This window comes from Quercus lobata, chromosome 8 (genome assembly GCF_001633185.2).
Source record: "Quercus lobata isolate SW786 chromosome 8, ValleyOak3.0 Primary Assembly, whole genome shotgun sequence".
Classification (NCBI taxonomy): domain Eukaryota; kingdom Viridiplantae; phylum Streptophyta; class Magnoliopsida; order Fagales; family Fagaceae; genus Quercus; species Quercus lobata.
The window spans coordinates 11,324,193-11,337,152 of NC_044911.1; the positions used below are offsets into that span (position 1 = coordinate 11,324,193).

Below are 12,960 nucleotides of genomic sequence, written 5' to 3' on the forward strand. Positions count from 1 at the left end.
AGGACACATGAGGGGCATTATGAATTCTTGGTTATGCCATTTGGATTGACCAATGCCCCCTCTACCTTCCAATCCTTAATGAATGCTATTTTTAGACCATTTTTGAGGAAGTTTGTCCTTGTGTTCTTTGATGACATCCTAGTATACAACAAGTCTCTTTTGGATCACATTGGTCATCTCAGATTAGTTTTGGAAACATTGGCAAAGCATCAACTTTATGCTAAAAAGTCCAAGTGCATGTTTGCTACTAATGAGGTGGAGTACCTTGGACACCTTATCTCTGGTGAGGGAGTTAGAACTGAGGCTAAGAAGATTGTTGTTATGTAGCAATGGCCAGTCCCTAAAGTTGTGAAGGCCTTGAGAGGGTTCCTTAGATTGACTGGATACTATAGGAAGTTTGTGAAGGGTTATGGCCAAATTGCAGCCCCTTTAACTACCCTTTTGAAGAAAGACTCCTTTGTTTGGACTATAGAGGCTGACAATGCTTTTCAAAGGCTTAAGGCAGTTGTTTCTTGCCATCCAGTCCTGGCCTTGCCTGATTTTACCAAATCCTTCACTGTGGAGTGTGATGCTTCTAGTTTGGGCCTTGGAGCTATCTTGATGCAAGACCACAAGCCTATTGTTTATCAGAGCCAAGCTCTGAAGGGAAGTAAGCTCTCTCTCTCCACTTATGAGAAGGAGTTATTGGCCTTGGTGGTGACAGTAAAGAAATGGAGACCTTACCTATTAGGGAGGCCTTTTGTTATTAAGACTGACCACCACAATCTTAAGTATTTGCTGGAACAAAGGGTGGGTACCCCAACCAAACAATAGTGGATTTCTAAGCTATTGGGCTATGCTTTCATAGTGGAGTATGAGCAAGGCCGGGAGAATGTGTTTACTGATGCCCTTTCTAGGAGGCAGTGTGTTGTTGCTGTTGTTTCTTCTTCTGATTTAGCTCAGTCTGAAGCCTTGGTCCTTGCTACAAGTAGTTCCTGTGGTGCTGATGTTTGTGATGCTTCTACAGGTACTTTATGCATTATCTCATTTCCCACTCCTTGGCTATCTGAGCTTAAGAGTAATTATGATTCTGATCCAAAGTTGAAGGTTATTTTGCAAGTTGTACAGTTAGGTTCCAACAGTTCTCAAGGGTTTACATTCTATAATGGGTTGCTATTTTACAAAGGTAGATTGTATTTGGGTGACTCTAATCAGGATTTGAAGGCTGTGGTGTTGCAGCAGGTACATGACAGCCCTTTGGGGGGTCACTCTGGTTACCTAAAGACCTTGCACAGGCTTCAAAAGGATTTTATTTGGCCTAGCTTGAGGTAAGATCTGAAGCAGTATGTGAAAGCGTGTGACACCTGTCAGAAACTTAAGCATGAAACTTGTTTTCCTACTGGATTGTTGCAACCCTTGCCCATTCCTGAGAAACCATGGTTGGATGTGAGCATGGACATTGTTGAAGGTTTGCCTAAGTCCCATTTGAAGTCTGTGGTGTTTGTGGTTGTAGATAGACTCACCAAATACACTCATTTCATGGCTCTTTCCCATCCTTACACTGTTGCCAAGGATGCTAATCTTTATTTACATTATGTGTTTAAGCTGCATACGATGCCCTCAACCATTGTTAGTGATAGAGATCCAGTTTTTACCTCACTCTTTTGGAAAGAATTGACGAAGTTACAGGGTGTTTCCCTGGCCATGTCCTCAGCTTATCACCTTTAGTCTGATGGCCAAACAGAGGTGGTGAATAAGAGCTTGGAGCACTACCTAAGGGCCTTTGCAATTGATAGGCCTAGCACTTGGGTGGAATGGCTGTCCTTAGCAAAATTCTAGTTCAATACCAACTTCCACACCTCAATTAAGATGACACACTTTGAAGCCTTGTATGGATACCCTCCCCCAAGGGTTTTGGACTACGTGGCTGGTACTACAAGGGTTGATGCAGTGGATTTGTTGTTAAGGGACAGGCAGCAGATTCTTTCTTTGCTCAAGATGAACTTGTGTGCTGCTTAGGAACATATGAGGTGGTTTTCTAATCAAAAAAGGGTGGAAAGGTTCTTTACTATGGGGGACTGGGTGTACCTCAGATTGCAGCCCTGCAAGCAGACTTCAGTGCACAACAAAAAGCTTGGTAAGCTTGCTCCAAGGTATTATGGTCCATTTAAGGTTCTTCAGAAGATTGAGGAAGTTTCCTACAAGCTGGATCTGCCTCTTGGTTCCTTGATCCACCTTGTGTTCAATGTATCCAACCTTAAGGCTAAATTGGGCAATCAAGTGGTGCCAAGACCCACTTTACTTGCTGTCAATGTTGAAATGGTGCTTACTCCTAAGCCTGTGCTAATTTTGGACAGAAAATCAATCAAGCTAAGGAGCAGGACTGTGACTCAAGTGTTAGTGTAGTGGCAAGGAGAGAGCAAAGAAGATCCTACTTAGGAAATACTATATGACATACAGACTAGGTTCCTTTACCTTGTGGGCAAGGTGCTTTAAGGGGGGGGCAAATTGTTAGGATCATTACTATTTAGTGTTGTGTTGTTGTGATAAACATTGTAATTCAATATTACCATAGTGTGGTATGCTTTACTGTTGTATGAGGTTTGTAAGTTGACCATAGTTAGTTAAGTTGGGTTAAGAGGATTGGGTGTGGTTAGTGGCAGTTAAGGAAAGCTACGGGTAGTTAGTTGGTTAGGGTGAGTGGCAGAGTCAAATCGACATAACTGATCTTGTATAAGAGAGGACGGGTGAGATTGTAACAGACTTAAGCAATTGATTGATGAATTAGTGTGTGTTTGGGAAGTGCGTTTTGCGCTTCCCACGTCCACATTTTGCCTCTTTTTTTTTTTCTCAAGCCGTGATTGTTCACGGGACCCACAAACTTCACTTTTCAGCAATTTTTTCATTAAAAATGGGTCCCACGATACTATTCACACGTTTAAAAATTATTTTGGTATAGTGTTTTCAATTTATAGCTGTATCCAAACAAATCCTTAGTATCATTCTTCTCTACCTCAATCTCTCTCAACTTCTCTACTCTCTATCTTCCTATTTCTCTCTATTCCCCTGTTCCAATACTCTTGTTCTAGAGGTGAAGCTGACCTCTAATTCAACAATTACTCATAGAAGCACTTGTAATCCTTACCCAAGTTAGTCATCTGAGGTATTGTAATAATAGACATTCCAAGGCTGCCTGTGTTTAAAGATGTGTGGTTTATGGATGGGTTGAAGGTGAACATGCTGAGCATCAGTCAAATATGTGACAATGGACTGAATGTGTTGTTTACTAAGTATGAATGTGAGATACTTGATGATAGAGATGATTGCATATGTGTTGGAATAAGAACAGTTGATAATTGTTACGGTATAACACCAAGCATAAATATAGGACCGAAGTGGGCCGAAATGAACTAAAATCTACCTAAATTCACAAATTCTCTTCAACTATGTATGGGTCAAAATCATATCTCGAACTAGAAATATGAGTACAAAAATTCAATTGATCGTGAGGAAGGTAATAGGCACTACATAACATTTGTCTTGCAATACTACCTCATTTTGAATAACTCTTGGTGATTAACAAATGAAAGGTAAATTAAAATATTGGCTCTTGTTTTTTGGGGAGCAATGTCCATTGTTACGTATCTGCATCAAGAATGATACAAATAGGTGGCATTGATGGTTTTCCTAGATTGGGTGTTCAATACTTTAAGGGAAATAGGCTTTTGTAGTTTTTAATTTGAAATCGTTTTAAAAAAAAAACAAATGGTGGCATTTCATGGCCTCTACTTGTATTTCTAGCTTGTTAAAAATTCAGTAACGTTTTGTTATATTTTTTTGGTAAAAATCTAGTAGAGTTCCATACCAATAGTGTGTCACGAGACATGCAACGTGATCCTTACCATTTCATGGTGATGAATTGATAACATTTTGTCTTATCTTCACGGCAAAAATTTGGTAGAATTAAGCTTTAGGTGCATCATGATAAGAAACTCTGCCGTAGTGCATTGCATTGATAGCTTCCTATGTGGTACATGTCGTACGTTGTCCAGGCGTCTTAAACGTCAAATGAAACAAACATATTTAAGTATAAAATCTTGAAATAGGAAATTCCTTAGATCATTGCTTAACAGATTTGAAAAGTTAGGTAAGGCCAATTGTATGCACCAACTCATGAGATGTGATGCAATTGCTCTATGGATTATACATGAATAATTAGTGATCTACCATGTGAAACCCTAATTTCAGGTTCAAAAACACATAAAAAAGACATTAAAGTAATTGAGTTAGCATCTTATACTGTTTAATTTGAATCAAGGGTTAGTTTTGTGGCTTATGTAATTTTTATCGTGAAATAGGTGCAATCTAGCAAATTTCGAGTGTTTTTCCATTTCTCTAGTAATTTTGGTGAGTGTAAGAGTTTTTTTCATAGTTTCAATGGAGTATAGGGTTTATCTAGCATTTCTAGTGGTATTAGGGGTATATTAGTGTGATTTAGAGTTAATTTGGTCATTTGGGTTATCTTTAGGATATTTTGGTAATTTCTATGGAATTCAAGGTTAATTAAGTAAATTTTGAGGTTTTGAAGGTAGTCTGGTCATTTTAGTGTTATTTAGGATTAATTTGGTGATTTTGAATACCTAAAGGGAGTTTTGGTAATTTCCTAAAGTTTAAGGATATTTTGTAATTTCCATCAAATTGGGATAATTTTAGTAATTTCCTTATTTTTGGGGGGGGGGGGGGGGGGGTTTGGTATTTTCTATGGTTCAGGCGTAATTAAAGGTATTTGGTTATTCCCTTAAATTTAGTAGCTTTTTGGTAATTTTATTAATTGTAGAGAAATTTGTGTAATCATTCTAAAGTGTAATGACCTAAGTGTGATTTTAGGAAGTGTAGGGGCTTAAGTGTAATTTCTTTGAACGACAGAGGCTTAAGTAGAATTTTGAAAAACTTAGGATTTTAGTGTGATTTTAACAAAGTTTGAGGTGTTTGTGCAATTTTCATTTAGAATGGGTGTTTTTGTAATTGAGTAACAATTATGTCTCTATTTGCCTTCCATGATCTTCAATTTTTATTTATTTTTTTAACCTTTAGTGAAGTTCTCAAAAACATATACATATTAATTTACTTGTCACAGTAGCCTGTATTCATTCATTTCCTTTTGGCAAATCAAAGATGGAAACAATATTAAATCTATTATGCGTTTCTCCTCGAACTTCATAGCTTGCAGATTTGAGATGAATAATGAACTCTTGGTCGGAAGAAAGCCTTGTGACGTTTTCTAAATTTTGTATTCCATCCTACCATTAGAGCAAGAATGTGAAAATTTCATATATTTTCAAACATAATCAAAACAAGAGATTTATGAACTATTAAACTATATCTTTATATAAACAAATAAATAGAATTATATAATTGTGATTGTATTATACCTCAGTGGTTGCTAGCATCAAAGTTTTTGATGTGCAATTCAAGAAATTTTCTGCATTGTTTCCAAATAAGGTGGCTAGCAATGATCTAGTTTCATCACATAAATCAACTTCAATTCCACACCTAAAATGAAAATTGTAATAAATAAGCAATCAAATAGTAAGAGTCAATAATGGATGAGAGAGAGAGATTAGATTGGATTATTTTATTTGGTAGTATGTATTATTTTAATGGATTAAATAGGAAAATAAAAGTTGGGATGTTAGATGCGTTCTAAAATGGTATGGTATAATAGATAAAGTAACTTCTAAGATGGTAAAATGAAGTTTTTTGAAGAAACCGGATGTGAATACTCTAAACACGGAAAAAAAATCAACACACCTATGCTTTGACCCTGTACCCTAACACGCTTTTTGATCAGCAAATTTTTTGAGCATTGATTTGAAGGTTTTGACACATGATCGGACCGTCCCTTAAGGCCCAAAGTTCAGCTAGGAAACTCATGCCATAATAAACTGGTGCATGAAGCGAAACTCGTGCTTTCTATGACATTAAATAAACTCGTGCTTTCTGTGAAATTAAACTAACTCGTGCATGAGGCCACGTGCGGGGAAGGGTGTTAGTTTTTCTTCAGGACAAAACAAGATTGTCAAACTTTGTCTCCTTCGGCAGCAAAATATGAATCTATGGATAGACTATACTCCTTTCTTTTGGCTCCTTTTTCTATACTATTCACTTACCGTATACCTCGTACTAATAAGTCTACTTTTTTTTTTTTTTCTCCAAAAAAAATAAGAAAAAATGAGACTGATCAAAATGACACTTGAAGTAGAATAAAAAAGACAAAGAAATAACTTAATGTAAATCAAACATCATTATAACTTAATGTAAATCCTTATTATTGGTCAACTTTTTTTTTTTTTTTGGTTTGTAGTCAAAACTGCTTACGTACATGTGCATTAATTATCTGCCTGGGTGTATTCCCGTTCCATTACGTGAGCTGCGTAGAAGTCTCACCACGCGAGTTTTCTGATCTTTCTATCCCGAGTGTAAAAGGACCTTCGTTCCAGAAGGAAAAATATTTCTTGTGCTTGGTTCTTCCAGAACAGACAATAAGAAAATTTGGGAAATTGCTATAGCCCATCTTGATGTTTCTTGACCCATTCAACATGATGATTCTCTGCACCTGATCGAATAATATTAAACGCTATATCTAAAACTCATCAATCCTACACATTATTTCAAACGTTATTGAATGGTCAGTGCATCCGCATCAGTGTACAAAAGACAGCAGCCATGCATGCGAGGAAGCTTCACTTTTATATATATATATATATATATATATATATTGTTAGGTTCTATAGCTTTAGATTGAAATATTTAAAATCACTTTTGTATTGTATTGGCAAACCGAGAACAAAACATGTCTAAACTAAGTTTTTTGGCAATGCTTAAAAGTGATTGTTTCAAGGTTTAAGTCCAGTTGATTGCAAAAAAAGGGAGTGCGGTTCTACCTTGCTCGACTGACCAAGAATTAGGCTCGACCGATCGAAAATCATAGGTCTAGAGTCAATAGATCTGAAGTTGCTGCTACAAGATTAACAATTGCTGATAATCTAAACCTTCAAGGGTGGTCTTAGAGTTACAAACAGGAGAGTTTGTGTTGCTAAACCTTTGAGTAGGATCTCAAAGTCACAAGCAAGGCGGCTTGTGTTGGTGTAAATCCGAGAAAAGGAGTCTGTGGATTTGGAATTTGCATGTGGTCGTATCAATAAGTTACTACATGAGGTAGCAATAGATTTAAGGTTAAATTTGATTGTAAAAACTTCAATTCTCTTATAGTAGATTTATGTTACCTTAAGGATAGTTAGGTTAAATCTTTCCTAAGTTTTTACCTTAAAACGGTTATTTTCATCGATTTTCCTAAGTCATCATATTGTGGTGTTATTTACTTTTCTGCATTTGTGCATAATATGATTTATGCTTGTTTAACCTAGATCTGAATAATAAATCTAAACAATCTCTTGGTTAATATATTAGGTTAAACAATCTGGTTTAAGGGGTCTAATCGAACAAACAAGTGGTATAGAGCAACTTAGCTCTTGTTTTTAGGTTTCTAAACCTAGAGTGGATCCCTACTGTCATGGATTCTTGTGTCTCGCTTCTTCAAAGCAACTAGGATGAGAATTGAATCTATTTCATCTTGGACTATATGGCTTTTTAAATGTGCTAATCCTATCCTTGAATATTTACGTATAACTACTTCTTTCAATAATTATGTTTGTTATACTACTTTAATTGCTTTAAAGGCATGTGATATTTGGATAGTGGTTGTTCCAAACACATGACAGGTAAAAAAGCTTTGTTCAAGACTCTTTTTGAAGGAAAGATAGTAATTTCACCTTTGGAGATGGAAGCAAGTGTTAGGATCATTACTGTGTAATGTAATGTTGTTGTGATAAACAATGTAATTCAATATTACTATACTGTGGTACGCTTTACTACTGTATGAGGCTTGCAAGTTGACCATAGTTAGTTAAGCTGGGTTAAGAGGATTGGGTGTGGTTAGTGGCAGTTAAGGGAAGCTACAAGTAGTTAGTTGGTTAGGGTGAGTGGCAGAGTCAGATAGACATAACTGATCTTGTATAAGAGAGGACAGGTGAGACTATAACAAACTCAAGCAATTGATTGATGAATTAGTATCATTCTTCTCTACCTTAATCTCTCTTAGCATCTCTACTCTCTATCTTCCTATTTCTCTCTATTCCTCTGTTCCAGTACTCTTGTTTTGGAGGTGAAGCTAACCTCTAATTCAGCAATTACTTATAGAAACACTTGTAATCCTTACAATTTGGTATTAGAGCAAGCTTTCCTAATCAACCATGACAGAGACGCGTGCTACAGCAGCGACCAATGAAGTTATTGCATCGCTTAGATCCACCACTGATCATCATACTAAAGAATTCCAGGAGATGCGAACTATACAAGAAATTCACACAAGAACTCTGAATGAGATGAGTCAACAGTTGAATATGGTGTTACAAAAATTAAGTTCTTTTGATCAAGGTTCACAGGGATTCCAGTCTCAGAGAAATGGTGAGAATATGAACCCTAATTCTGGTTCTGCATTATTACCTGTATCTCACACCATGAAATTGGAATTTCCAAGATTCTTTGGGGAAGATCCTACGAGTTGGGTCTACAAGGCTAATCAATATTTCAGATACTACAACACCCCCATTGGAGAAAAGTTAATGTTAGCTTCATTTCATATGGAAGGTGAGGCCCTGATTTGGTTCCAAGAAGGTGAGGAAACAGGAGTGTTTCATGATTGGGATTCTCTAATTCAAGCTTTGCATGTGAGTTTTGGTACCGCTGCATATGATGACCCTATGGAAACACTAACAAGATTGAGACAGACCTCTTCTGTGATCGTGTAGAAGGCCCAAATCGAAGTTTTGTCAAATAGGATCAAGGGTCTTTCATTTGCACATAAACTGAGTTGCTTCCTTAATGGGTTGAAAGATGAGATTAGACTTCCTGTACGAATGCTTGATCCTCAGTCACTAAATGAGGCTTTTAGGTTGTCCAAGATTCAAGAGGAGTACACTTGGAGCTATAAAAAGAGTTCCAAGAATCAATTAGAACCAGGTAAGTCCTTCATTCTTGGTCCACCTCCTAAAATACCAACTCTGACAGATGCTAAGAATAATAAGTTACCCATTAAGAGAATATCTCCTGCTCAAATGGAGGAAAGAAAGAAAAAGAGTTTATGTTACAATTGTGATGAGAAATGGGGTACTGGTCGTAAGTGTAAAAATGCCATGCTATTTCTTCTTGATTGCGTGGAGTTTATGCCTAATGCTAATCCAGGAGTGCACATTACTGAGTTAGATGATAGTATTGGTAGTTATGCATCTGAAAACTCTTTGGATTGTCAAGATAGTGGTGTTGAGGAGGTTGGTATTACACCCTATGCTCTAAGTGGTACTCCTACTTCTAGTACCATGAGAGTGAGGGGTAAATTCCATCATAAGTTTGTGATAATTTTGATAGATTCAGGTAGGACCTACAACTTTGTTGATATTGCATTATTTTCTTAGTTGCATATACCTATGGACAGTAAACAAATCTTGGAGGTAGACGTTGCTAATGGTGAGGTGCTTAGAACTCATGGCTTGTGCAAAGATGTTCCTATTGTGTTGTAGGGACATCAATTTTTGATTCAACTGCATGTTTTGCCTATGGGAGGGTGTGACTTGATCTTAGGTAGTTAGTGGTTGAGCAACCTTAGGGTTATCCAATGGGACTTCAAATTGCAAACCATGTGCTTCTTGTATGGTCAAGGCTCTTTACTTCTCCATGGTTTAAAGGGAGCAGAAGGTAATCTCATTCAAGATAGGGTTCATTTCTTGAAGGAACCTGTTAAAAAGGGTTTGGTTTTGCAGATTTTTGATTCCACTCAGACTACAGAGGCTGTTGCTCAGATTCCTACACAGGTTGTTGCTTTGCTGAAGGAATTTGAGGCAGTATTTGCCACACCTATGGGCTTACCTCCCAATAGGGGGCATGAGCATCAGATTCAGCTCAAAGAAGGTGCTCAAGCCATTGTCCAAAAACCATATAGGTACCCCTTTTACCAAAAGAATGAAATTGAAAAAATAGTCAAGGAGTTGCTTTTTGTAGGTTCAATTAGGCATAGTTGCAATCCATTTGCATCTCCTGTTCTTCTGGTTAGGAAGGCTGATGGTTCATAGAGAATGTGTATTAACTATATAGCTTTAAATCAAGATACTATTAAAGACAAATATCCTACTTTTAGGACGCATGAAGGGCATTATGAATTCTTGGTTATGCCATTTGGCTTGACCAATGCCCCCTCTACCTTCCAATCCTTAATGAATGCTATTTTTAGACCATTTTTGAGGAAGTTTGTCCTTGTGTTCTTTGATGACATCCTAGTATACAGCAAGTCTCTTTTGGATCACATTGGTCATCTTAGATTATTTTTGGAAACATAGGCAAAGTATCAACTTTATGCTAAAAAGTCCAAGTGCATGTTTGCTACTAATGAGGTGGAGTACCTTGGACACCTTATATCTGGTGAGGGAGTTAGAACTGACCTTAAGAAGACTGCTGCTATGCAGCAATGGCCAGTCCCTAAAGTTGTGAAGGCCTTGAAAGGGTTTTTTAGATTGATTGGATACTATAGGAAGTTTGTGAAAGGTTATGGCCAAATTGCAGCCCCTTTGATTGCCATTTTGAAGAAAGACTCCTTTGTTTGGACTACAAAGGCTGACAATGCTTTGCAAAGGCTTAAGGCAGCTGTTTCTTGCCCTTCAGTCCTGGCCTTGCCTAATTTTACCAAATCCTTCACTGTGGAGTGTGATGCTTCTGGTTTGGGCCTTGGAGCTATCTTGATGCAAAACCACAAGCCTATTGTTTTTCAGAGCCAAGCTCTAAAGGGAAGTAAGCTCTCTCTCTCCACTTATGAGAAGGAGTTATTGGCCTTGGTGGTGACAGTAAAGAAATGGAGACCTTACCTATTAGGGAGGCCTTTTGTTATTAAGACTGAGCACCACAGTCTTAAGTATTTACTGGAACAAAGGGTGGCTACCCCAACCCAACAAAAGTGGATTTCTAAGCTATTGGGCTATGCTTTCATAGTGGAGTATAAGCAAGGCCGGGAGAATGTGGTTACTGATGCCCTTTCTAGGAGGTAGTGTGATGTTGTTGCTGTTTCTTCTTCTGATTTAGCTCAATCTGAAGCCTTGATCCTTGCTACAAGTAGTTCCTGTGGTGCTGATGTTTGTGATGTTTCTACAGGTACTTTATGCATTATCTCATTTCCCACTCCTTGGCTGTCTGAGCTCAAGAGCAGTTATGATTCTGATCCAAAGTTGAAGGCTATTTTGCAAGTTGTACAATCAGGTTCCAATAGTTCTCTAGGGTTCACATTCTATAATGGGTTGCTATTTTACGAAGGTAGATTGTATTTGGGTGACTATAATCAGGATTTGAAGGCTATGGTATTGCAGCAGGTACATGACAGCCCTTTGGGGGGTCACTCTGGTTACCTAAAGACCTTGCACAAGCTTCAAAAGGATTTTATTTGACCTGGCTTGAGGTAAGGAAAGCTACGGGTAGTTAGTTGGTTAGGGTGAATGGCAGAGTCAAATTGACATAACTGATCTTGTATAAGAGAGGACGGGTGAGATTGTAACAAACTTAAACAATTGATTGATGAATTAGTGTGTGTTTGGGAAGCATGTTTTGCGCTTCCCACGTCCACGTTTTGCCTCTTTTTTTTTCTCAAGCCATGATTGTTGACTTTTCTCCCATGAACAATGCACGTGTACATTGTTCACGAGACCCACAAACTTCACTTTTCAGCAACTTTTTCATTAAAAATGGGTCCCACGATACTATTCACACATTTAAAAATTATTTTGGTACAATGTTTTCAATTTTCAGCTGTATCCAAACAAATCCTTATTATCATTCTTCTCTACCTCAATCTCTCTCAACTTCTCTACTCTCTATCTTCCTATTTCTCTCTATTCCCCTATTCCAATACTCTTGTTCTAGAGGTGAAGCTGACCTCTAATTCAGCAATTACTCATAGAAGCACTTGAAATCCTTACCCAAGTCAGTCATCTGAGGTATTGTAATAATAGACACTCCAAGGCTGCCCATGTTTGAAGATGTGTGGTTTATGGATGGGTTGAAGGTGAACATGCTGAGCATCAGTCAAATATGTGACAATGGATTGAATGTGTTGTTTACTAAGTATGAATGTGAGATACTTGATGATAGAGGTGACTGCATATGTGTTGGAATAAGAACAGCTGATAATTGTTACGGTATAACACCAAGCATAAATATAGGACCGAAGTGGGCCGAAATGAACTAAAATCTACCTAAATTCACAAATTCTCTTCAACTATGTATAGGTCAAAATCATATCTCGAACTAGAAATATGAGTACAAAAATTCAATTGATCGTGAGGAAGGTAATAGGCACTACATAACATTTGTCTTGCAATACTACCTCATTTTGAATAACTCTTGGTGATTATCAAATGAAAGGTAAATTAAAATATTGGCTTTTGTTTTTTGGGGAGCAATATCTGCATCAAGAATGATACAAATAGGTGGCATTGATGGTTTTCCTAGATTGGGTGTTCAATACTTTAAGGGAAATAGGCTTTCGCAGTTTTTAATTTGAAATCGTTTTAAGAAAACAAACAGTGGCATTTCATGGCCTCTACTTGTATTTCTAGCTTGTTAAAAATTCAGTAACGTTTTGTTATATTTTTTTGGTAAAAATCTAGTAGAGTTCCATACCAATAGTGTGTCATGAGACATGCAACGTGATCCTTACCATTTCATGGTGATGAATTGATAACATTTTTTCTTATCTTCAAAGCAAAAATTTGGTAGAATTAAGCTTTAGGTGCGTCATGATAAGAAACTCTGCCATAGTGCATTGCATTGATAGCTTCCTATGTGGTACATGTCGTACATTGTCCAGGCATCTTAAATGTCAAA

General features: G+C 37.3%; 1 protein-coding gene across 1 annotated transcript; it reads left to right on the forward strand.

The window, feature by feature from the left end:
• The first annotated feature begins 2,049 nt into the window (after positions 1-2,049).
• LOC115956359 lies at positions 2,050-2,385 on the forward strand. Its single transcript, XM_031074763.1, has one exon. It carries the CDS (start codon positions 2,050-2,052, stop codon positions 2,383-2,385), a length of 336 nt encoding a protein of 111 aa, XP_030930623.1.
• The last annotated feature ends 10,575 nt before the right edge of the window (positions 2,386-12,960 follow it).